Source organism: Bubalus kerabau, chromosome 18 (assembly GCF_029407905.1).
Source record: "Bubalus kerabau isolate K-KA32 ecotype Philippines breed swamp buffalo chromosome 18, PCC_UOA_SB_1v2, whole genome shotgun sequence".
In the NCBI taxonomy this organism is placed as follows: Eukaryota; Metazoa; Chordata; class Mammalia; order Artiodactyla; family Bovidae; genus Bubalus; species Bubalus kerabau.
This window is the reverse complement of record NC_073641.1, coordinates 9,933,333-9,954,983: the sequence shown is the minus strand read 5'-3', so window position 1 is coordinate 9,954,983 and position 21,651 is coordinate 9,933,333. Positions and strand designations below refer to the sequence as shown.

The 21,651-nt window shown below is 38.9% G+C and overlaps 2 protein-coding genes across 10 annotated transcripts in view; one reads left to right on the top strand and one right to left on the bottom strand.

Annotated features, from left to right (window-relative positions):
• Positions 1-4,008: 4,008 nt before the first annotated feature.
• Positions 4,009-15,950, bottom strand: ANKRA2 (ankyrin repeat family A member 2). Of its 6 annotated transcripts, none has more exons than XM_055555323.1 (10): positions 15,799-15,950; positions 11,958-12,325; positions 11,178-11,336; positions 10,443-10,466; positions 8,766-8,831; positions 6,600-6,718; positions 6,022-6,147; positions 5,706-5,772; positions 5,114-5,194; positions 4,009-4,527 (listed from the first exon to the last, which is right to left on the bottom strand). In XM_055555323.1, the coding sequence occupies exons 2-10, from the start codon at positions 12,244-12,246 to the stop codon at positions 4,472-4,474; spliced, it is 987 nt and encodes a 328-aa protein (XP_055411298.1). In that variant the 5' UTR covers positions 12,247-12,325; positions 15,799-15,950; the 3' UTR covers positions 4,009-4,471. The 6 variants fall into 6 exon arrangements, with proteins under 6 accessions (XP_055411298.1, XP_055411297.1, XP_055411299.1 ...); XM_055555322.1 differs by lacking the exon at positions 15,799-15,950 and adding an exon at positions 14,309-14,749; XM_055555324.1 differs by lacking the exon at positions 15,799-15,950 and adding an exon at positions 14,309-14,749 and having other exon boundaries at positions 6,621-6,718.
• The window catches only part of UTP15 (UTP15 small subunit processome component), an 18,956-nt gene continuing 12,114 nt past the window's right edge, over positions 14,810-21,651 (top strand). The window contains exons 1-4 of one of the 4 annotated variants that reach the window (XM_055555319.1): positions 14,839-15,090; positions 20,067-20,230; positions 21,210-21,302; positions 21,393-21,577. In XM_055555319.1, coding sequence (XP_055411294.1) covers positions 20,141-20,230; positions 21,210-21,302; positions 21,393-21,577 — 368 coding nt within the window. In that variant the 5' untranslated portion in view covers positions 14,839-15,090; positions 20,067-20,140. Of the gene's footprint in view, positions 15,091-20,066; positions 20,231-21,209; positions 21,303-21,392; positions 21,578-21,651 lie in introns of all 4 variants that reach the window. The other 3 variants (XM_055555318.1, XM_055555320.1, XM_055555321.1) reach the window with 3 other exon arrangements.

Here is a 21,651-nt window from a genome sequence, read left to right as displayed (position 1 = left end):
TGGAATCAAGATTGCTGGGAGAAATATCAATAACCTCAGATAACCACCCTTATGGCAGAAAGTGAAAAAGAACTAAAGAGCCGCTTGTTGAAAGTGAAAGAGGAGAGTGAAAAAGCTGTCTTAAAACTCAACATTCAGAAAACTAAGATCATGGCATCAAGTCCCGTCACTTCATGGCAAATTGTTGGGCAAATAGTGGAAACAGTGAGAGACTTTATTTTTGGGGGGCTCCAAAATTACTGCAGATGGTGATTGCACCCATGAAATTAAAAGATGCTTGTTCCTTGGAAGAAAAGCTATGACCAACCTAGACAGCGTATTAAAAAACACAGACATTACTTTGCAAACAAAGGTCTGTCTAGTCAAGGCTATGGTTTTTCCAGTGGTCATGTATGGATGTGAGAGTTGGACTGTGAAGAAAGCTGAGTGCTGAAGAATTGATGCTTTTGAACTGTGGTGTTGGAGAAGACTCTTGAGAGTCCTATGGACAGCAAGGAGATCCAATCAGTCCATCCTAAAGGAAATCAGTACTGAATATTCATTGGAAGGGACAGATGCTGAAGCTGAAACTCCAATACTTTGGCCACCTGATGCAAAGAACTGACTCCTTGGAAAAGACCCTGATGCTGGAAAAGATTGAAGGCAGGAGGAGAAGGGGAGGACAGAGGATGAGATGGTTGGATGGCATCACCGACTCGATGAACATGAGTTTGAGCAAGCTCTGGGAGCTGGTGATGGACAGGGAAGCCTGGCGTGCTGCAGTCCATGGCATCGCAGAGTTGGACATAACTGAGAAACTGAACTGAACAGATGGTTCTGATATACACTAAAATTTGAGAACTAATTGATTAATCCAGGGGAAACTGCTTAGTTCAACTCACTGTTGTTGTTCAGCCTCTCAGTCGTGTCCAACTCTTTGCAACCCCATGGACTGCAGCATGCCAGGCTTCTCTGTCCTTCACCATCTCCAGGAACTTGCTCAAATTCATATCCATTGAGTCAGTGATACCATCCAATCATCTTGTCCTCTGTCATTCCCTTCTCCTCCTGCTTTCAATCTTTCCCAGTGTCATGGTTTTTTCCAAGGAGTCAGTTCTTTGCATCAGGTGACTAAAGTATTGGAGTTTCAGCATCAGTCCTTCTAATGAATATTCAGGACTGATTTCCTTTAGGATGGACTGGTTGGATCTCCTTGCAGTCCAAAGGATGCTCAAGAGTCTTCTCCAACACCACAGTTCAAAAGCATCAATTCTTAGGCGTTTAGCTTTATGACCCAACTCGTACATCCATACATGACTACTGGAAAAACCATAGCTTTGACTAGACGGACCTTTGTCTGCAAAGTAATGTCTCTGCCTTTTAATACGCTGTCTAGGTTTGTCATAACTTTTCTTCCAAGGAACAAGCGTCTTTTAATTTTGTGGCTGCAGTCACGATTAGTAGTGATTTTGGGGCCCAAGAAAATAGTCTGTCACTGTTTTCATTGTTTCCCCATCTATTTGCCATGAAGTGATGGGACCTGACGCTATGATCTTCATTTTTTGAATGTTGAGTTTTAAGTCAGTTTTTTCATTCTCCTCTTTCACCTTCATCAAGAGGTAAAACTGTTTATTGTTGATTGAAAGTACCAGTTTTAGTGAAGTCACATGTTAGCTTGTAGATTTCTGTCCTTAGAGATGCCAGTAATTTCTGTCCTGTGGAAAAGATTATGGTTTATGATTAAAGGTTAGGGTTTATGGCCTTGTTGGACATTAATCAGATTTGTGTCTCACTCAGCAATCTTTTACTAATATTGCCTAAAATACCTAGCTCCTGAAATTAGTTTTAACATTTTACTGGTTTCCTTACCAGTTCATTAGCTGAATAAAATCTTTGACAGGTGTTCAACTTAAACTTACATAAGCATAAAAGCTTTAAACTTTTTGAAAATTGGAGTTTTTTTTTTTTTAATTTTTGATCTTTCCATGCAGCATGTGGGATTTTAATTCTCTGACCAGGGAACAAACCCACACCCCTGCAGTTGAAGCAAGGATTCCTTTTTCTTCTATTCAAAATGTTTATTGTCAATATTTTGCTCTGTAGAGATAACAGTTGTAGTGTGCTTTTCTACTTTAATACTTGATGATTATTTGATCTGCTATTTTTTAAAATTTATTTTTAATTGAAGGATAATTGCTTTACAGTATGGAGTTGGTTTCTGCCAAACACCAACATGAATCAGCCATAGGTATATGTCCCCTCCCTCTTGAACCTCCCTCCCCATTCCACGGTTGAGTTCCCTGAGTCATACAGCAAATTCCCATTGGGAAGCGTGAATTCTTACCCACTGGATGGAAGTCCGTTGATAAGTTTTGCTAATGTATTTCACTCTGTGGCAGTAATGAGCCCTAGTCCTGTACTAGGCGGTGAGCACCTTGACGGCAGGACCAGTTTTGCTCAATATTTAACCCTCACATCAAGCAGTGTCTGGTACATGAGCTCTAAATAAATTTTTATGCAATCAACAAACACTACCTAAAAGGTATTTAACTTTTAAAAGAGGAATTTTATAACTGGCCCTAATTATCATTGCTATTGTTTTAATTCACTTTGTCTATTTCTTAAAGGAGTTTTCTGGGGCTTGTTATCAGGGACCCTGGGGCTAAGAGGCACGGCTTTGGAAAGGGGAATTTTGTTCAAGATGTTCTCTGAGATCCGTTGGTTGTCAACCTGAGTCAGACCAGGAGAGAAGTGGTTATTTTAGAGTCAATCCCAGCAATGTTTTTTGGTGCCTGTTCTGTTGTGGAGAGCACTTGCAAACAATACTCAAGAGTGATATGCCCAAATGGATCACTGGATCTTGTTACTTTATGGTTCAGCAGTAACGAATTGGCCTGCAATGCAGGAGATGCAAGAGGTGTTGGTTCTATCGCGGGGTTGGGAAGATCCCTTGGAAGAGGAAATGGCAACCCGCTCCAGTATTCATGCCTGGAAAATTCCATGGACAGAGCCTGGTAAGCTACAGTCTATGGAATCACAAAGAGTCAGATCACAAAGTGACTGAGTGCATATACCCACATAGACACACACATGCAATATGAATAGGAACTAACACTTGATGGATATGGGCTATTAGTAAGAAAAAGAACCAAATGGAGGGGGGAATGGTGTTAGGTAAAATCAGTTTAAAGCATATGCCTGACATGGGGGCAGCAGTGGTACTATTTTCACATATGACTGAGCTTGCCTTTGGAGCAAACATCTATCATTTTTTTCTCCCCATGGTTTTCCTTAGGCAGACTGTGCCTCCTGCCTTCCAGGTGGTCTGGGGGCAAGGGTGGGTTGTTAAACAGTCTTCCCTTTTCTCCCCTCAACTCCATACAGTGGTGCATTTATATCCAGGGGAAATGGATTTCTGCCTCCTGGAAAATTTAATCCTGAGCCCAGTGATGAATGAGGGGATTTAAGCATTACCAAAGAGGCACCCAACATGGCTGGCCATGACTTCCTGATTGAGATAGCTGGTCTAGTTTCAACCTTTGGGACTGCCTACTTCTTCAGCTTTTCCTTCCATCAATTCCCGTTTGCGTAAGTTAGCTCAAGTTTATGTGGCTTGCAACCCACTGTAGTAACTGATGTCACACCTGTTTTCCAGATGAAGTGATTTAACCCAAGTCCCACCTCGTGGTCACACCAACTGCGAGCTCCTGCTCTCTCTTCCAGATGTTGGTGCAGCGTGAGTTTATAGTGTTCCTGGAGTGGAAGTAAAGAACATCTGACTTTTATTGAAGAAATGAGTTCTCTTTCCCAGACGACTTCTCCTACCAAAAAGCTTATTCACGGGAGAAAAATATTCTCAATATACTTCTAGAAATGGTAATAAGTCTATGTTGATTAACTTACATTGAATTTATTTTAACTGTATTGTTTGCTCTACTGGAGTACCCTGGCAGGACAGAAGGGCTAAACTAAAAATCCTAAACGATTCCCTTAATAATCTTATGTAATTGCAAAGAAAAAGCTGCAGGCAAACAGCAAAAAAGGACTTTATTCATTTATAACATCATTTTGTAAACAATCACACTGTGCATTTTGAAATTCAATAATAACAAATTTTTTTCTATGGATTTATAGCAAACCCTATATAAAGTCAATGAGTTAATACAAGAGTGAAGATGAATAGGGAGGAATAATTTCCGAAAACGTTAAATTACAGCACTTGATACAAAGACAGATAACCATCTGTACCATAAAAATTTACATGCCACAAAACACTCACTTTAATTTTAAATATGCAGTAAAACACATTTATTAAAAAAAACCATCAACATTAACTTTTTTATAAACCAGTGACTCAGAGGAATACTTATTAAAACTTACTAAAAATCAGTAAATATTGCAACTGAGGTAAAAATTTATAAGTAAACAAAACTATCATTTATAAGGGCCGAAGGTAAACCGAAGGGCAGACAACACTTTCTGACGACTCTGTCTACTCCTTGATGTTCTGAAGCAGTTTCAATAAATGGGACTCAATAACCTGTTGAACTAAAACAGACAGGTGATCAAGACTACAGCACGCTCATTATAAAATTTTAAAAACTATCAAATTCAACTTAACCTCACCAACTTTTTTCTAAAATAATTTCTAATTAGGATATACTCATAGTTCAAGGGAGATAAGATTACAATGCAATACATAAAACTTAGTCTATCACTGGCTTTAACAGTTGTTCAAGTTATTGGATTTTTCTGTTTTGGGTTTCTAAATTTTGGAACTGAAGAAGAGTCCAGAATATAAGGCTGTTCTTATATTTCTCTGTTCTAAGGAACAGAGAAAGGGCAACTATCAAGCATTGTTTAAACAGTGTGCTAGGAAACATTAAACAGATCTGTAAATAGGTGCGCACTTATCCTCCAGCAACTATTGTTTGGGTGGGTGAAAAGTAACAGTAACAAACTCATTTCTAGACTTTGTAGATCTGTTGATTTTGCCCACAATTAAAAGTATATGTCAGGAGTTAGGATAACATACGTGTTCCATGACTGCAAATGGTGAGAACAGTCTGGACCACTGGCTTCTATTATCACAGAACTTTACTAAAATGGAACCTGAGAATTCTAAAACACTTACCACTTCTGTAGCCCAGGGCTACAGCTAGATCCATAGAATTATACCCAGAGTCAGTTTCAATTGTTGGGTCGGCTCCATTTTCTATACCAAAATAGAAACATCTACATAAACAAAATGAACACGTGGATGTGTCTGTCTATGGTGGCTCATGTGAAAATAGCAGGACAGCTTTTTAGCAAATTTGGAGGGTATTTTCTGGATGGTCTGACAAAGTACAGAGTACAGGAAGGGCATAGAATTCACTCTGGTGGGTCAGAGGGAAGACACTTTAAACATACAGGCATCCTCTAGAGCAACTGAAACGAATACACAACCACAGACAGAACTTCGGCTTAAAGACACTGTAGGTAGAGAAAGAGAAAAAAGCCACGGGTTCACATGTGAGCTCCGAAAGCAAAGCAGCAAGGACAGACGCTGTGACTGCAGGCGTGCTGTGTGCTGGGGCTGGGGCTTACATGAGAACCTCAGGGAAGGCGTGCTCCAGGGGTGCATAATAGAGCAGTGACAGCTCATGATTCTCGTGAGGCCAGCTTGTAAAAAAACAACATCTTCATGTGGCATTTTCTCAATATTTCCACTTTTGCCTGCTTACCTAAGAGCATTTTTACACATTTCACATGATTTCCGTGTACAGCGTAAAGCAAAGGTGTCCCTCCATTCTGGGGGAAAAAAACAGGTGATTTAGCTTTTCAAGGATAAGATTCAAATAATTTAGTGCTGCTGTGTGAAGCTTTACTAAGAATTGGGCATGTAAAAGTAGCTTAAGCTAATTTAAAAATTTTGTGAGGAATACTTAAATCAGAATTAGGACAGTAGCTTTTTCTTCTAGGTGTTTCATTAACTAAAGGTATTCTTCTAAGTGTTTAATATAGTTTTCCAAAACCTAAAAATCAGTATCATAGACTCACCCAATCATATTCATTCACGTCAACTCCACAGTCCAGCAGCATTTTGACAATATCTGTGTAGCCCTTGCTACAGGCCAATGACAGAGCGCTTTCTCGACCTTTTCCCAAAAGCTGGGGATCAGCACCCTGGAGTGGGAAATGGAGAGAAAAGACATCTCAGGTTTTTGAAAATAAGAATATTGTTACTTTCGTCAATAATAATTATAGGTCAGGTAACGTTCTGGGGTTAACACGGTACTAACACAAATGTCTACTCCTGGATGCGCCGTTATCAAGGTCATCTGAAGGTCTTCCTTTCTCCCTCTACCTGGATCCTAACTGTCTTGCCACTTGGAGCCAAATTACATCTTCTCCAAGAAGCTTCTCCTACAGACTTTTCCCCATTGCGCTGGGCATTCACTTCTCTCTCACTGCTTCATGAATGACTAGACTTGCCTATTTAACTAGATCGGAGTTCCACAACAATATGAAGAAGAGTATGTAAACTTTCTTTTTTTTGATCCTCTGCCATTACATCTAGCTGGCTGGAGATACAAAAACCACTATACACTTAACTGAACTTGAATAGCTGCACATACGCATGGTCTGGGGGTCCTTACATTCTGAAGCAGAAACTCTACCACAGCTATTTGCCCGTGTGCTGCAGCCCACATCAGAGGCGTAAATCCTTCTTCGTCCGTGTGGTTGATAACATTTTCTATTTAAAAGAAAAGCAATTTTTGTGATCTAATTTAACAACCACATATTAATATCGCTATGAAAATACTGGCATTCTAAAAAGGTGACTATTACTCAATGAGGTTCATACTGTGCTGATTCGGGTTCACTGAACTCCTACTGTGTTTTTGCAATTTTCAGTCTGAATGTATTAAAATCTGCCTCAATGTACATAGCTGAGTTCAAACAGTACATTATTAAAACTATAAACTACTAGATACAACATAATGCTAGGTACAGGACAGTCCGTAGAACACCGGACTCAGAATCAGGAGACCAGAGTTTGAATGCTGACTGTCGCTTTCCAGCAGTGTGACTCTAGGCATATCATTTAATTTCTCTAACATCCAGAATAAGACCTTGCTCATCTCAATGTAAAACTGGGAGGATCACAATAAAAATTAGGTTAATGATAGCCCTTAGCATTATATAAATACATATTATAGAAAGTCCAAGATCTTATTAAAGCTATTTTTACTCACCAGTTAACATTGCTGCCTTTGAATTTTCTCAAATTTTTGGTATCATAATGTGAATGAAAACTCAATCATTTGAAAAACAGTTTTATGCAATTCTACCTCAAAACCAATTTTGTTCCCTAGACTCAGTCTACTGGGTCCACAGTTTCATCCCTAAATTTATTTAGTATATTGAGAATAAGACCTTCATATACTTATAAACAAACAAAAGATAAAATAAGTCTTTCTTATAAAAGAATGACATGATTCTAAATGATGAAATGAGCCTTTCTTATAAAAGAATGACATGAGTAAAAAAACCACTCTTTAATCATATGCCCTGCATTCAACTGATAATATTGGGACAATTGGCTAGTGTTTTGAAAAATGAAAACAAGAGTAAAACTCCATCTTTACCTCATTGCACCAAAACATGTTCCACGTAGGTTAAAGAAATGTAAAAAAGGAAACCACAGAAATTCTAGAATAAGGCATGAGTGAATTTATTTATAAACTTGGAGTAGGAAATCGTCTCTAAGCAAGATATAAAACTCAGACTCACAAGGATAAAAGTTTACCACTTAAAAATGTTAAGCTTTTGTTTGAAAATATAAAGTCAAAGGAAAAATGGGAAACTGGGGAAAAACTATATGCAACATAAGCAAAAAGTGAACTTCTTTAATTTAGGTAGGAGCTCATATAAATCAATATAAAACAGGCAGTTCACACAAAAAGAAATTCAAATAGACCATAATTTAAAAAAGGCAAATAAAACCAGGATGAAATACCATTTTTCACCCATGAGATTAACAAAGATTAAAATCTGATAGTATTCCGTGTCAGTGGAGTTATGGGGAAGCAGAAACTTTAACTCTGGTGTGAGGACAGGGCAAACATCTGGTTACATATATATATATATATATATATATATATATAAATAAAAATTCATGTACCTTTTGACTCAGTAAATATACTTATAGGAATTTACCCTATGGATATACTTCAAAACAATGCCAACAATATTGTTAAAATAAAAACAAACTGGAATCAACTACTACCAGGGGGACTCATTAAAAAATAAAGAACATAGCATATACACATGCAATCGAGTGCAAAACCACAGACCTATTAAAAAGGAATGAAACAGATCTTTGTGTGTTTACATGGGTGAAAAAGAGTAAAGTGTAATGCAGTGTGTATATTTTTTTTCAAAAAAAGCACATACATATTCTCACATATAGCCCCAAGTATAAATAGAAATATTCTCCAGAAAAGTCTTCTGAAAATGTAAAAAACTTACAGTGCGTGCATTTGGAGGAAAGTCTAGGGTGGTAAGTGAAGCTGTAACTTCTATACATGACACTACTATTTTTAAAATAATCTATTATTATTATTTAAATAATCTTTTTATTATTTTTTAGATTATTATTTTTAAAATAATCTATTGGGTTATCTGCCTGGTGAGATTATGCAACCATTTCTTTTTTGTTTTTATACTTTCTTGTATAAAAATAAAATAACAAATCTGACAAATCCTATTAAATTTGTTTCTTAAATATAGGCTAGTACCTTGTTCGATTCGAGTAGCCAGGTAGAGCATCTCTCCCTGGGCAGCCAGCTGGTGAACAGATAAAGCTGAAACAATACCATAAAAAAGTTTCACATGTATCTGTAGAGTACACTATCATCATCTCATTGTTTATGTTTGTGTAGCGATTTTCTCCTCCAAAACACAATCCATCATTTTATTGTTTAGGAGACGCGCGTTCAATCCCTGGGTTGGGAAGATCCCCTGGAGAAGGGAATGGCTATCCACGCCAGTATTCTTGCCTGGAGAATTACATGGACAGAGGAGCCCGGCAGACTATAGTCCACGGGGTCGCAAAGAGTCAGATACCACTGAGTGAGTAACACTTTCACTTTTCAGCTTAAAATATAGCCTAACATTTGCAAATGTCAGCATTATCTTACACATAGAAGAGTCTGAGAATTGACTCATGTATGTTTAAGGTAATTCTGACAGCTGCAAAGTGTTACTGTCAATGAATATGAAAACTGTTTGACAATTATTAACAATTCGAATTGTTACTGATCTTATCAATTAAAGAAATGGTTTAGGTACTTAATTTTTAAAATCTCTCTTGGAACTTTCCTGGTGGTCCAGTGTCTAAGATTCTGTGCTCCCAATGCAGGGGGCCCGGGTTCAATCCCTAGTCAGGGACTAGATCCTGCCCCAACTAGGACCTGGCACAGACAAATAAAAATAATAAATAAATAAAAAGTTTAAAATCTCTCTTTGTCCAAGCTTATAAGGAAGTTGGGTTTAAAAGACTCTTGTGTTTTAACTGACTGAATTCCTTTTAAGTCCCAAATATTATTTCTTGAAATAATGGGTATTTCTTAACTTTAGGAGAACTGAGGAAATAAATGAAAAACTAGCCTTGAGAGTAAATTCTTGAGTGCAGACCTAGCTCTGGCTAATTAGCTGTGGGAGCCTGGAGAGCTGATTAAACACTTTTGTCTGTATCATGAGGGCTGTGAACCACATGATCTCCAGCTGTTGTTTTTTTTTTTAAGCTCAAAAACGCTATGGTTTTGCGGAATTCCCTGGTGGTCTAGTGGTTAGGACTCGGTGCTCTAACTGCAGGGGCCTGGGTTTGATCCCTGGTTGGGGAACTAGGATCCCTTAAGCCTCTCAGTATGGTTAAAAAAACAACAACTATGGCTGGAATATTTTAAGGTAATCTCTTTATTTTAAAACAAAGCCAAACAGGCACAGTTGTATCATGCTGCTGCTGCTGCTAATTCGCTTCAGTCGTGTCTGACTCTGTGCGACCCCATAGACGGCAGCCCACCAGGCTCTCCTTCCTGGGATTCTCCAGGCAAGAACACTGGAGTGGGTTGCCATTTCCTTCTCCAATGCATGAAAGTGAAAAGTGAAAGTGAAGTCGCTCAGTCGTGCCCGACTCCTAGCGACCCCATTGACTGCAGCCTACCAGGCCCCTCCGTCCATGGGATTTTCCAGGCAAGAGTACTGGAGTGGGTTGCCATTGCCTTCTCCGCAGTTATATCATAGCTCACTTTAAAATCAGTATCACTCAATCCTTGACTTCAGGTGATATGACTGGGTGGCCTTAATACAGAAAGGAAAGCAATTGGGAGCCACATGCAAATTTACAAAAATGTCAAAAAAACAAAAATCACCCTGAGGTGGAGTTAAAAGTCCATGAACTCTTTCTAGCTTACCTGTCACAGGATATGATTCAAAATCTGGAAGGATAGAATGTTTCTGAAGTAAAGACATATGTTTCACCATGCTTTAGAATATAGATACATTTATCTTATATTCTCAAATACAGTTCCTAACATCAAACTGCTGACTGATTTTCTCTCATTAAGAAATCTGAACTATATAGAGTATTTTCTAACTTATACAGAAAATCTTCATTTTATTTCTTTTGGAATAATTCTACATTTTAAAATTTGTAAATTCAAAGTTTTTAAAGAGGTGGTTTCATATTCATATTATATTTTGATTAAAAATTATATTAAAGATCACTCAGTTTTTACTACAAATCACTTGCTGATAGTGATCTAGTTTACAAGTAAAACCCACTCCAAGAACACAAAAAGACAATGTCTTGCTTTGCCCAAAGTTCAGAATAACTCATTTTTTATAGTTTTATAATTCATTTTTTACTATAGTTTTTTATTTAACTTTTTACTATAGTTTTTATAGTAAAACTATGAAGGTTTTAAGAATTAAAGTTTCAATCCATTCTCAACAGAGAAACATAAAACATGATATATTTGAATATGTGATAATATGTGAAAGTTTTAAATTACTAAAACTATCAGGATATCACTTATGCTTTCCAAAACAGGATATACATTTAATGAAAATAATGTTTCAAAGCCAAACTCTTGAAACTATGACATTAGCAAGAACAATATTTTCATACAGCAGTGGGAAATACTTACAATTTGCTAACAGAGGTGTGGTTGAGACCTCATTTCCTCTGTGTTTGTTGGTTAAAGTAGTTGACTGCTTTATGGGTGAGAAGTGCTTTGTTGTAGACGGAGTGTAGACATGCCTTACTTGAATTCCCGGAGAAGGAGATGTATGGATATTGCATTCAGCTAAGCAAAATTAATTTAAGCACATTAAAACAATATTTTAACAACAAAGCATTTCCAAATTCTATGTCAATGTTTACATTAAAAAATACAATATGTATAATATCTTCAACTGGTTCTCAAGTGACATTATTTTTTGCCATAAAAAATTTGTACTAGTAAAAGTTCCAGAAAAAAAATCAATATTAAGCTTGAGCAATAATATCCAGAGAGGTTTATTTTACTCAATAGATGGTTATAAAAGTAAATCTACAGTGTGATGACAGATTTCACTGCATTAAAGCACAAGAAGCTAATGCCAATCACATATTCATGGAATTCATTCATTTATAAAAGGCACATATAAATTTGTTTCTCCTATAATTTTAAAAGGTACAATAAGAAACTTCAGTAGAGAATTTAAGTAAACAAAGGTCAAGCAAGAAATAAAAAAAAAGTCAACATGTACCTATGGACATTATATAACATGAAATTACTTAATTCTGGTTTCTGTGAGATTCTAGAAAACCATATTAAAAGGTGACTTTCAAACTCTCTTCCCAAACGAAAATTTCATGAACAGAAAGGAAAAAACAAACAAACAAAAACAAAACAAATGCAGCTATTTATACCATAACTTTCAACCTTTAAATAGGACAGATGCCACCTCCAGGTCAGAGTTAACTTGATCTTGAATATTTTTACTATCCTCTTCATTTAAGGACTTCACAAACCGAGAACAGACATTCATATCAAATCGGTTAGGCAGTATGAACTTCATTCCCATGGCAACACCCTGAGCTGATCCTTCTTCTGCACTTGAGTCCAGCTGATGTTCTATTTTAATGTCTGGCATGCCACTTAGACTGTAACTGCTTGGACACTCTTCCACTATCAGCTGCGCTCCAATATCCAGATTTGCTGATGTAGCCATGATTTCAACTGAGTTTCAACAGTTAAAACATTTCTTCATGATTTCCTCTTGGTTTTAGAAGAATGGTATACTATGTATTCTTTGAATTGGGTATTAAAACATATGAAAGAAAAAAAATAAAAGTATATCAACTTAATGTACAAAAAATAATAATTTTCAATCACATATGCAAACAGTGCTCTTACAAGCATCGATAGATAATAAAAAGCATACAGTGTTCAAAGGTAGAAAAACCTGGGTCTGAATCCAAGTTTCCCCATTTATTAGCTGATGTCAATCTGTATTAGTTCCTCAACCTCTCTAAGCCTCAGTCTCACTTGTAAAATGGGGATATACCAATAATCTCACAGGATCTTGGCAAAGATCAGATGAAATACAGTAACATTTTCACCTCCATTACTAGGTCCCAACAAACTGTACTTACCCTTCCCTTCCCTTTCCTATTCCTGAATACTGCTAACTGGATTTTTAAAAAATCAGGCTAACAACAAAAATAAACTTTTCATGTAAGAAATATTAACCTCTAATCTGAGGTTCATTTTTTAACATGCTGTTTATAACTGGCTCTCAGTTTGAATTTAAGAAAAGGTAGAACCCATTTGTACACAAATAGATCAGCAACTACAGTATCCTTGGGTCCTGAGTAGTGAAAGGCTTTACAAAGTCTTGGTTATGATAACTGAAGACATATTTATTAATCAGTTTTTGTTCAGATCAAGTGTTAGCAACTTAATACATACTTTTTTTAATATGAAAAATGACAATTTTCATTTTTATGAAAAATAAAAAATAGATTATGAATTGGTTTCCTTTGCTTTAGCATCTCTAGGATATTAAGTATAATTTTGGGCCCCAATCTTTGTAATAAGTATTAAGAAATAAGGATTAATGATTTTTATCCAAATATTGTCAAGACATAAACTCAAAAAATGTGAATTCTCAAAATACAGGTTATAAGCACATCTGTTACTGAATCATTTACCACTGTTTTAAATGAGTTTTCAGTAAGGTAATCACTGGCACTTTCCTATGGACCTCAATATATATAATCTGAAGAGAAATTTCATTTTTGTACCTAAATTTGCTTCTAAAAAATAACTCCAAGATACATAATTGTCATAGATATATAGTCACTGAGACAGGAAGAAAATAAATAGCATCCAGTTAATTTTTTCATAATCTTTCCAGTGGCTCAGTTGTAAAAAATTCGCCTGCCAATGCAGGAGATGTGGGTTCAATCCCTGTGTCGGGAAAAAGGAAATGGCAACCCACTCCAGTATTCTCGTTTGAGAAACCCCATGGACAGAGGCGCCTACCACGCTGCGGTCCACGGAGTTGCAAAAAGAGTGGGACAGGACTTAGGGACGAAACAAAACAATTTTATCACGTTAAGGCTTTACTGCCTCTTAGAAATTTTGAGTGTGCAAGGTGTTTTAAAGTTGTAATTAATTGGAACTAAAAGAGGATCACAGTGAAGCAAAAGTTGGCAAATCATACATTTTAGAGTAGCCCTGTTTACAGTTTTAAAACATCTTCCGAGATTTTTATAACAATCCTTTTTATGTTTTTATTTAATTTTTATAACAATCCTTTGAGTAGTCAGGGTAGGTAATCATAATCGATGTCCACCGCAGAGAAGAGAAACAGTGAGCTCATGACTCCCATCACTCCGTTCATTAAAATAAAAAGCAGCACTAAAGCCAAAGAAACCAATTCTTTCTAAACCAAGTGGAAGCAGAATGCTTATCTTGGCACCAGTCTAGAGAGGAGGAGAGGCAAAACTGACTGGGTAAGCCATAATTTTGAAGTATAAGAAAAGAAGGGGCGGGGGGGCGGAGTGACGATCCAGAAGAGGAGGCGGTGAGAAAAAAGAGGTAAAGCTAGAATCACCTCAACCAGTCAGAGCCCAGGGAGAAGGGGAGAGCGGCCCTAACGAAATAAAATGGGCAACTGGGTTATTCCCCAGTGGGTACTAATAACAGGAATCCCCCGCCCACCGTTCTTCATCCTGGAGTTGCCCTAGGAGGAAAGAAAGGTGCTATGAGAATGCATGATGCCTCACAGGCGACAGGTGTCCCGGCGTCCCAGGACAGGAACCCGCTGGAGGGGAGACTGTGGCAGGGAGGGAAGTCTCGCTCTGTCGCCACCCGCCAGCTCTGCCCGAAAAAAATCCCAGCGCGGCTCCGGCACGGCGGGCGGAAACTCTTGGCTCAACCGCGGCGGGCTGGCCCCGGCAACAGGGACCGGAGGCGGCCCGGGTCGGGGCGCAGGGCCTGGCAACCACTCTCGACAGTCCGCAGCGAGTCGGGCCTCTCCATCTGCGGCCAGAGTCACTGCAGGACCCCAGTCAAGCCCCGGCTTGTTGTGATCGCGACGTCACTTCCGATTTCTGCTTTCGGTTTCCGGCCAAAAAGCGTTCGGCGTCGTTGCAGCCGAGAGGACTTCCAGGTATTTTCCCGCCGCTGTGCCGCGCGATCTTTACGGTCCCAGTCACTACAGAGATAGCGTCATTTCTGCCACGGATCTGGGTCTATCGCCTGGCCTTGGCCTCGCGCTCTGGCCACGCCTCCTCCTCCACCATAGCCCCGCCCATCGGACCCGCCCCTGCGTCACCCAGGCTGCGTGCGTCTCGGGAGCCTGCGCCCTGACGTCACCTTCGTGCGACACGAAGGGCTCTTCTGTTCGCGGCGTGTTTCAGGGGTTTCTTACAGTATCCACGTGATCTTCTGCACGTTCTCCTGCATAGTCAGGAAGGGGACTGGCGGAGTCCAAGAAATTCTCCTTGACGCTGGAGTCTCGGCGGACCGTCCGGGCTCACGGAGGTAAAGGGGGCTCCCAATGAAGGTACCCCAGACTCACATCAGGCCTTCCTTGCTATCTAGCATGTTTCCCTGGGGCTTCCCAGTCTCCGCGGAGTGGCTCAACTCCTTAAGCAACCTCTCAGGATCCTCGCAATTTACTTTCGACCTAGATTTTCCTCCTCCACGGTCACTCTCCACTTCTACTGTCCACCATTATTAGTCCCTGGAGTAATCCACACCCTTTCAAAGTAGTAGGCAGATCTCCATCTCTGTCTTTGCTTATGTGGTTCTCGCAGTTTGCAGTGCCCGCTCTTATTAAGTCGTTAATTAGTTTCAATATTATATTAAAGGCCTAACTGAAATGCACACTTTGAATGTTTCTGGTAGCCTCCCAGTTAAAGTCTTGTCTGAGCGTTCTGTTTTCTGTATATTACTTAGAGCATACTTTTGGTGTTGTGCCTTGTGATGTAGTAGTACCTAGTTTTCATTCAGGCCCGGTTTTTTCAGGCTGTTACCACTCTCTGATTGTTTTCTTCCTGTTCATTTTCACGTCACTTCTTGCATCCGTGCTTTTGCACCGTCTTGCTTCCCCTCTCCTGCCTCTGATGCTGTTCGTCACTTTAATCTGGCAAACCACTGTAAAGTACTTCTTTCAAGGCAGTTATGTTCTCCATCGCCTATGTAGTTGACCCTCGAACACTGCGGCGAGGCAGCTTTAGGGGCCCCTACCTTCTTGGGAGGGATAACTTACAGTGGACTCTCCGTGTATGGGATTCCTCCACATCCTGGGCTCCACTTGTGCTTTCAACAAGCCGTAATTCTGTAGTACTGTGGTATTTACTGTTAAAAAAAAATCTGCTCTAAGCAGACCCACACAATTCAAAACCGCTGTTCAAGGGTCAGCCGTGCTCTAGTGAGGGGCTAAGGCCCACAGGCAGGCTAGATCTGGCCCACTGTCTGTTCTGCGGCCGTCAGTGAGCCGCGTATGCTTTTTATAGATGAGCGTTTGTGATTTGTTTGATGATGGGTATGTGCTAAGTGGCTTCAGTTGTGTCTCACTCTCTGCCACCCTGTGGACCTTAGCTCCCCAGGCTCCTCTGTCCATGGGGATTCTCCAGGCAAGAAGACTGGAGTGGGTTGCCCTGCCCTCCTCTAGGGGATCTTCCCGACCCAGGCATCGAACCTGAGTCTCCTTCATCTCCTGAATTGACAGGCAGGTTCTTTACCACTTTGCCACTGGGGAAGCCCTATTTGATGACAGGACACATCATTCAAAGTCCATAAAACTTTCTCCCCCTTCTCCAAAGAGTCTCATTCATAAACAGAATATCATACTTACAGTTCTTTGGGGGTAGCTTGTTAGTAAAAAATTTGGAATTTTTTCTTTCTTGGTATGTAAGTAACTACATAATATCCTCCATTTTGCCTGCTGGCCTACAAAGCCTAAAATATTTATTCTTTGGCCTTTTACAGAAAAACTCTGTGGACTTTGTGCTTTATAGCAGTGTTTGCACCACTCATGGTTTTAATTTTGTTTCCCATATAACCCAGCACAATGCTTCCTTTTGTTCCTTTCACAAATATTTATTTGAAACTGAAGTGTTAGTCGCTCAGTCATGTCTGACTTTTTGTGATTCCATGGACTGTAGCCCATGAGGCTTCTCTGTCCGTGGGATTCTCCAGGCAGGGACACTGGAGTGGGTATAGTCATTCCCTTCTCCAGGGGATCTTCCCAGCCGAGGAATTGAACCCACATCTCTTGCATTGCAGGCAGATTCTTTACTGTCTGAGCCAGGGAAGCCCCCATCGAGCAGTTGTTTTTAGTCTTCCAGACATGACATGTTCAGTTTCAGTTCGGCCCCTCAGTCGTGTCCGACTCTTTGCCACCCCATGGACTGCAGCATGCCAAGCCCCTGTCCATCACCAACTTCCGGAGCCCGCTCAAACTGATGTCCATCGAGTCAGTGATGCCATCCAACCATCTCATCCTCTGTCATACCCTTCTGCTGCCTTCAATCTTTTGCAGCATCAGGCTCTTTTCCAGTGAGTCAGTTCTTCCCATCAGGTGGCCAAAGTATTGGAGTTTCAGTTTCAGCATCAGTCCTTTCAATGAATATTCAGAACTGATTTCCTTTAGGACTGACTGGTTTGACCTCCTTGCAGTCCAAGGGATTCTCAAGAGTCTTTTCCAACACCACAGTTCAAAAGCATCAATTCTTAGGTGCTCAGCTTTCTTTATGGCCCAGCTCTCACATCCAGACATGACTACTGGAAAAACCATTGCTTTGACTAATGGGGAAAAAAGATCATTATGATGCCATATGTTTATATGAATTGACAGAAATACAGTCAAGTAGGTTTATAAAAGACAAGCCCATAACCTAGCTAAGGAAGTCATAGGTTTCCTGGAGGATGTGATTCTCGAATATTAAGTGATAAATAAGAGGTAGATAGAAAGAGATCATTCTTGCCAGAGAGGACAGATGAAGACAGATACTGAGACAAGGAAGAACATGGTGTGTTAAGTGAGTAAAAAGAAGTGAAGCTGGAAAGATAAGCAATGGCAAGATTACAGAGGGCCTTAATTCTGTTTGAAGGAGCTTGCACCTTCTTTTCTGGGCAGTTTTGGGCTTTGTAGCAAAAGCTAGATTTGCATGGTAGTTCGGTAACTCTGACGGCTATTTGGAAGACAGACAGAGTCAGGGAGACCTTATATTGCACTATTTCAGTAGTTGAGAAGATGTGAATTAGAGCAGTCTACCTAGGTGGTATGAACATTATGGAGTTTAGAAAGATTTGGAAGGTAAAATCAGCAGCTCTTGCTAAATATTATATGTTAGAAGTGAGAAGGAATGACAAGACTGATTCAAGATTCCCAGCTGGTGCCAATTACCAGCTGAAATGAAGAGTCTCAGAGTATATGAAGGCACTGACCATGTCTGTTTCACTCAGCATTGTACCCCAGTGCCTAAAACAGTGTGTTACTTTGTAAGTACTTTGGTGAACAGAGAAGTTTCCCTTTTTTAAATCATGAATTGCCATGTTTCATCAAAGCCTTTAAAATATGTTACACCTGTGCATTTTGGTGTTACTGATACAGTGTTTTCAGACTTTTGAGAATAGATGAATTGCTCCACTGAATCATTCCCCTGTTGCAAATAAATGGTTCTGGAAAGACATTTCAGCTTGATTACATGTCAGTTAAAAGTTTTAATTAGTTGTTGTATGGCAGAAACCACCACAACATTGTAAAACATTTAGGTAAAGGTATTGTAAAGATCCTATGGTATGTGAAGAAACTTATGCAAAGAAACACTCTTCATGTTGTGAAAAGTTATTTTTTAAACCTTAGATTTAACAAATGTGGAATTATAAAAGCTTTCAGTTCAGTTCAGTCGCTCAGTTGTGTCCGACTCTTTGTGACTCCATGAATTGCAGCACACCAGGCCTCCCATCTCCTGGAGTTCACTCAAACTCATGTCCGTCGAGTCAGTGATGCCATCCAGCCATCTCATCCTCCATCTTCCCCTTTTCTTCCTGCCTGCAATCCCTCCCAGCATCAGAATCTTTTCCAATGAGTCAACTTGTTGCATGAGGTGGCCACAGTACTGGAGTTTCAGCTTTAGCATCGTTCCTTCCAAAGAACACCCAGGGCTGATCTCTTTTAGAATGGACTGGTTGGATTTCCTTGCAGTCCAAGGGACCCTCAAGAGTCTTCTCCAACACCACAGTTCAAAAGCATCAATTCTTTGGCACTCAGCTTTCTTCACAGTCCAACTCTCACATCCATACATGACCACTGAAAAAACCATAGCCTTGACTAGACGGACCTATATTGGCAAAGTAATGTCTCTGCTTTTGAATATGCTATCTAGGTTGGTCATAACTTTCCTTCCAAGGAGTAAGCGTCTTTTAATTTCATGGCTGCAATCACCATCTGCAGTGATTTTGGAGCCCCAAAAAATAAAGTCTGACACTGTTTCCACTGTTTCCCCATCTATTTGCCATGCAGTGATGGGACCAGATGCCATGATCTTCATTTTCTGAATGTTGAGCTTTAAGCCAACTTTTTCACTCTTCTCTTTCACTTTCATCAAGAGGCCTTTTAGTTCCTCTTCACTTTCTGCCATAAGGATGGTGTCATCTGCATATCTGAGGTTATTGATATTTCTTCCTAGAATTTCACTTCAGAATTGTTTTATTCTTGTTTTCTTTCTTAAGTTTAAGTCTTTTAAAATCAACTAACTTAATTTTAATCTTATACATCAGAATATTAGATTTTTATTTTAAGCTTTTAAATTTAATTTTATTCGTCTACATTAAAATATCAGCTCTGCTTTCTTCTTGGCAGTTTTAGGCTTTCAGAAAGTCAGGTCCCTAGTGAAGTGAAGTCGCTCAGTCATGTCCAACTCTTTGTGACCCCATGGACTGTAGCCTACCAGGCTTCTCCATCCATGGGATTTTCTAGGCAAGAGTACTGGAGTGGGGTGCCATTTCCTTCTCCATGGGATCTTCCTGACCCAGGAATCGAACCCAGGTCTCCTGCATTATGGGCAGACGCTTTACCCTCTGAGCCATCAGGGAAGCCCCGGGTCCCTAGACTATGTTCTTATAGATTAAATGTTGTCTTAAGTTTAATTTTAGGAAGCATTTGTATTTGCAGTTTCATGTTAATATTTTCTGTTGTTAATAAATGAACGTTCCAAGCCAGTGTGTTTCTCTCTGCTTTGGCAACTGGATGGCTGAGCCAGATTTATTCCCAAGTGTTGTAAATTGGTCAGTTAGGTGTGGGAACATTTGTGTGTAGTCTCTGCGTATAACTGAGCAGATAGTACACTATGGTAGCCCTGTTTTCTTCTTGTTTCCTTTAGATTGTCTCTTCTGTATTAAGGTTAAATGGTTATGATCACTGATCTATAAGCTACCGCACAACCTTTGGAAAAGACACAGAGTGAGAATCATAACTATATATAGGTTTATGAATAGTAGTAATGTGTATATAAAATATTTTTTTTTCAGACATAAGACAGTCACTTTAATTACACCAGTTTCAAGCTAGTTACCCTTGGATAACAGTGCAATTATATGAAAGTATGGCTGGTTATAAGCCTGTATCAATCCAGACATATCCTGTACTTGGTGAAAAAATCACCCAAGATACACTGTACTGGAACAACTATAAGGTAAGTGTAGACAAAATTAAGCGGGTGCTGTTTTGCATTTAATGCCAATTTCTCCAGCATTTGTAAGACTTTGGATATGCTAGTAAAGAGTTAATAACTAAAAATAATCTGTCAGCAGCTTATAGTTTGGGTGGAAAATTTGATGTCTGATTTTTTTTTTCTTGGAATTATATAAAAATCCATATTCCTTAATCAGTTTAATAATACAGGTATCTAACACACAATAGATGATTAATCAATGCAAGTGAATTAAATTTTAGAACTTGAATCTCATATGAAAGAAGGTTTAAAAAAATTTTTTTTTCTTAATCTCAGGAGGAAGACATGTAAAATGAATTCTGTGCTGTCTGAAAAGGCTAATTAAATGATTTTTCTTTATAAAAAAGATGATTGACTTAATAGAAAAATGGAAAGATGTTCGGATTGGAAAGTTTATAGGAAAGGAAATTTAAGTAGCCAATAAGTATATTAAAAGAGCTCCAACTTCACTCATAATTGAATAAGTGCAAATTAAAACAATAATTGGATAATTATTGAATAATAATTTAGATACCTTTTCATGTATAATGTTGGCACAAATGAAAAATTTTGATCATCATTGCTGCTTGGGGTAGGGAAAATTGGCACAAACTTTTCAGAGGGCAATTCTGGCATTATCTCTTACGATAAAAATAACTTGTGGTCTTGTAAATTACACAGCTTGGAACTTAATCAGTGAATATACTCTCCAAAATTTGTGTATGTTATCCTTATGTGTAAAGATGCTCATTGAAGTATTATTTATAATATTAGAAATCTCAGAAAAACCTGTTTGTTAGTAGTGGACTGGTAAAGTAAATCATGATATATCTTATAATGGATGGTAAAGCTATTGCTCACATGAAAAGTTAGCTAAGATATGTTAGTGAAAAAAAGGCAAGGTACAAAGTAGCCTGCATGGTTGTAATTGTGTTAATACTCTCTATTATTTTTCATTAAGACACCTGTTCAGATCAAGGAGTTTGGTGCAGTGTCAAAAGTAGACTTTTCTCCCCAGCCTCCGTATAACTATGCAGTCACAGCTTCTTCAAGGGTAAATGTAATATTTTTCTTTTACGTAGTTTATATTTACTGCTGTTCTTGAGCCATCTAGTAAAATGCTATGTTTTTTATCTTGTTGTAGATTCACATTTATGGCCGATACTCCCAAGAACCTATAAAAACCTTTTCCCGATTTAAAGACACAGCATACTGTGCTACTTTTCGACAGGATGGTAGACTCCTTGTGGCTGGCAGTGAAGATGGTGGGGTTCAGCTTTTTGATATAAGCGGGAGGGCTCCCCTCAGGCAGTTTGAAGGCCATACTAAGTAAGAGACAGTTGTTTTGTTTTATTTTTTTATTGAAGTATAATTAGCATACATTCCATTACTTTCAGGTGTAC

What these genes read in the sequence shown, in the direction of transcription:
- ANKRA2 (XM_055555323.1), bottom strand. Translation starts at nt 12,246, where the DNA reads ATGGCTACATCAGCAAATCTGGATATTGGAGCGCAGCTGATAGTGGAA. An exon ending in TGAATCATATCCTGTGACAG is followed by an intron (nt 8,832 to 10,442) that starts GTAAGCTAGAAA and finishes GTATTGTTTCAG; the next exon opens with CTTTATCTGTTCACCAGCTG. An exon ending in ACGTGAATGAATATGATTGG is followed by an intron (nt 5,773 to 6,021) that starts GTGAGTCTATGA and finishes TTTTTCCCCCAG; the next exon opens with AATGGAGGGACACCTTTGCT.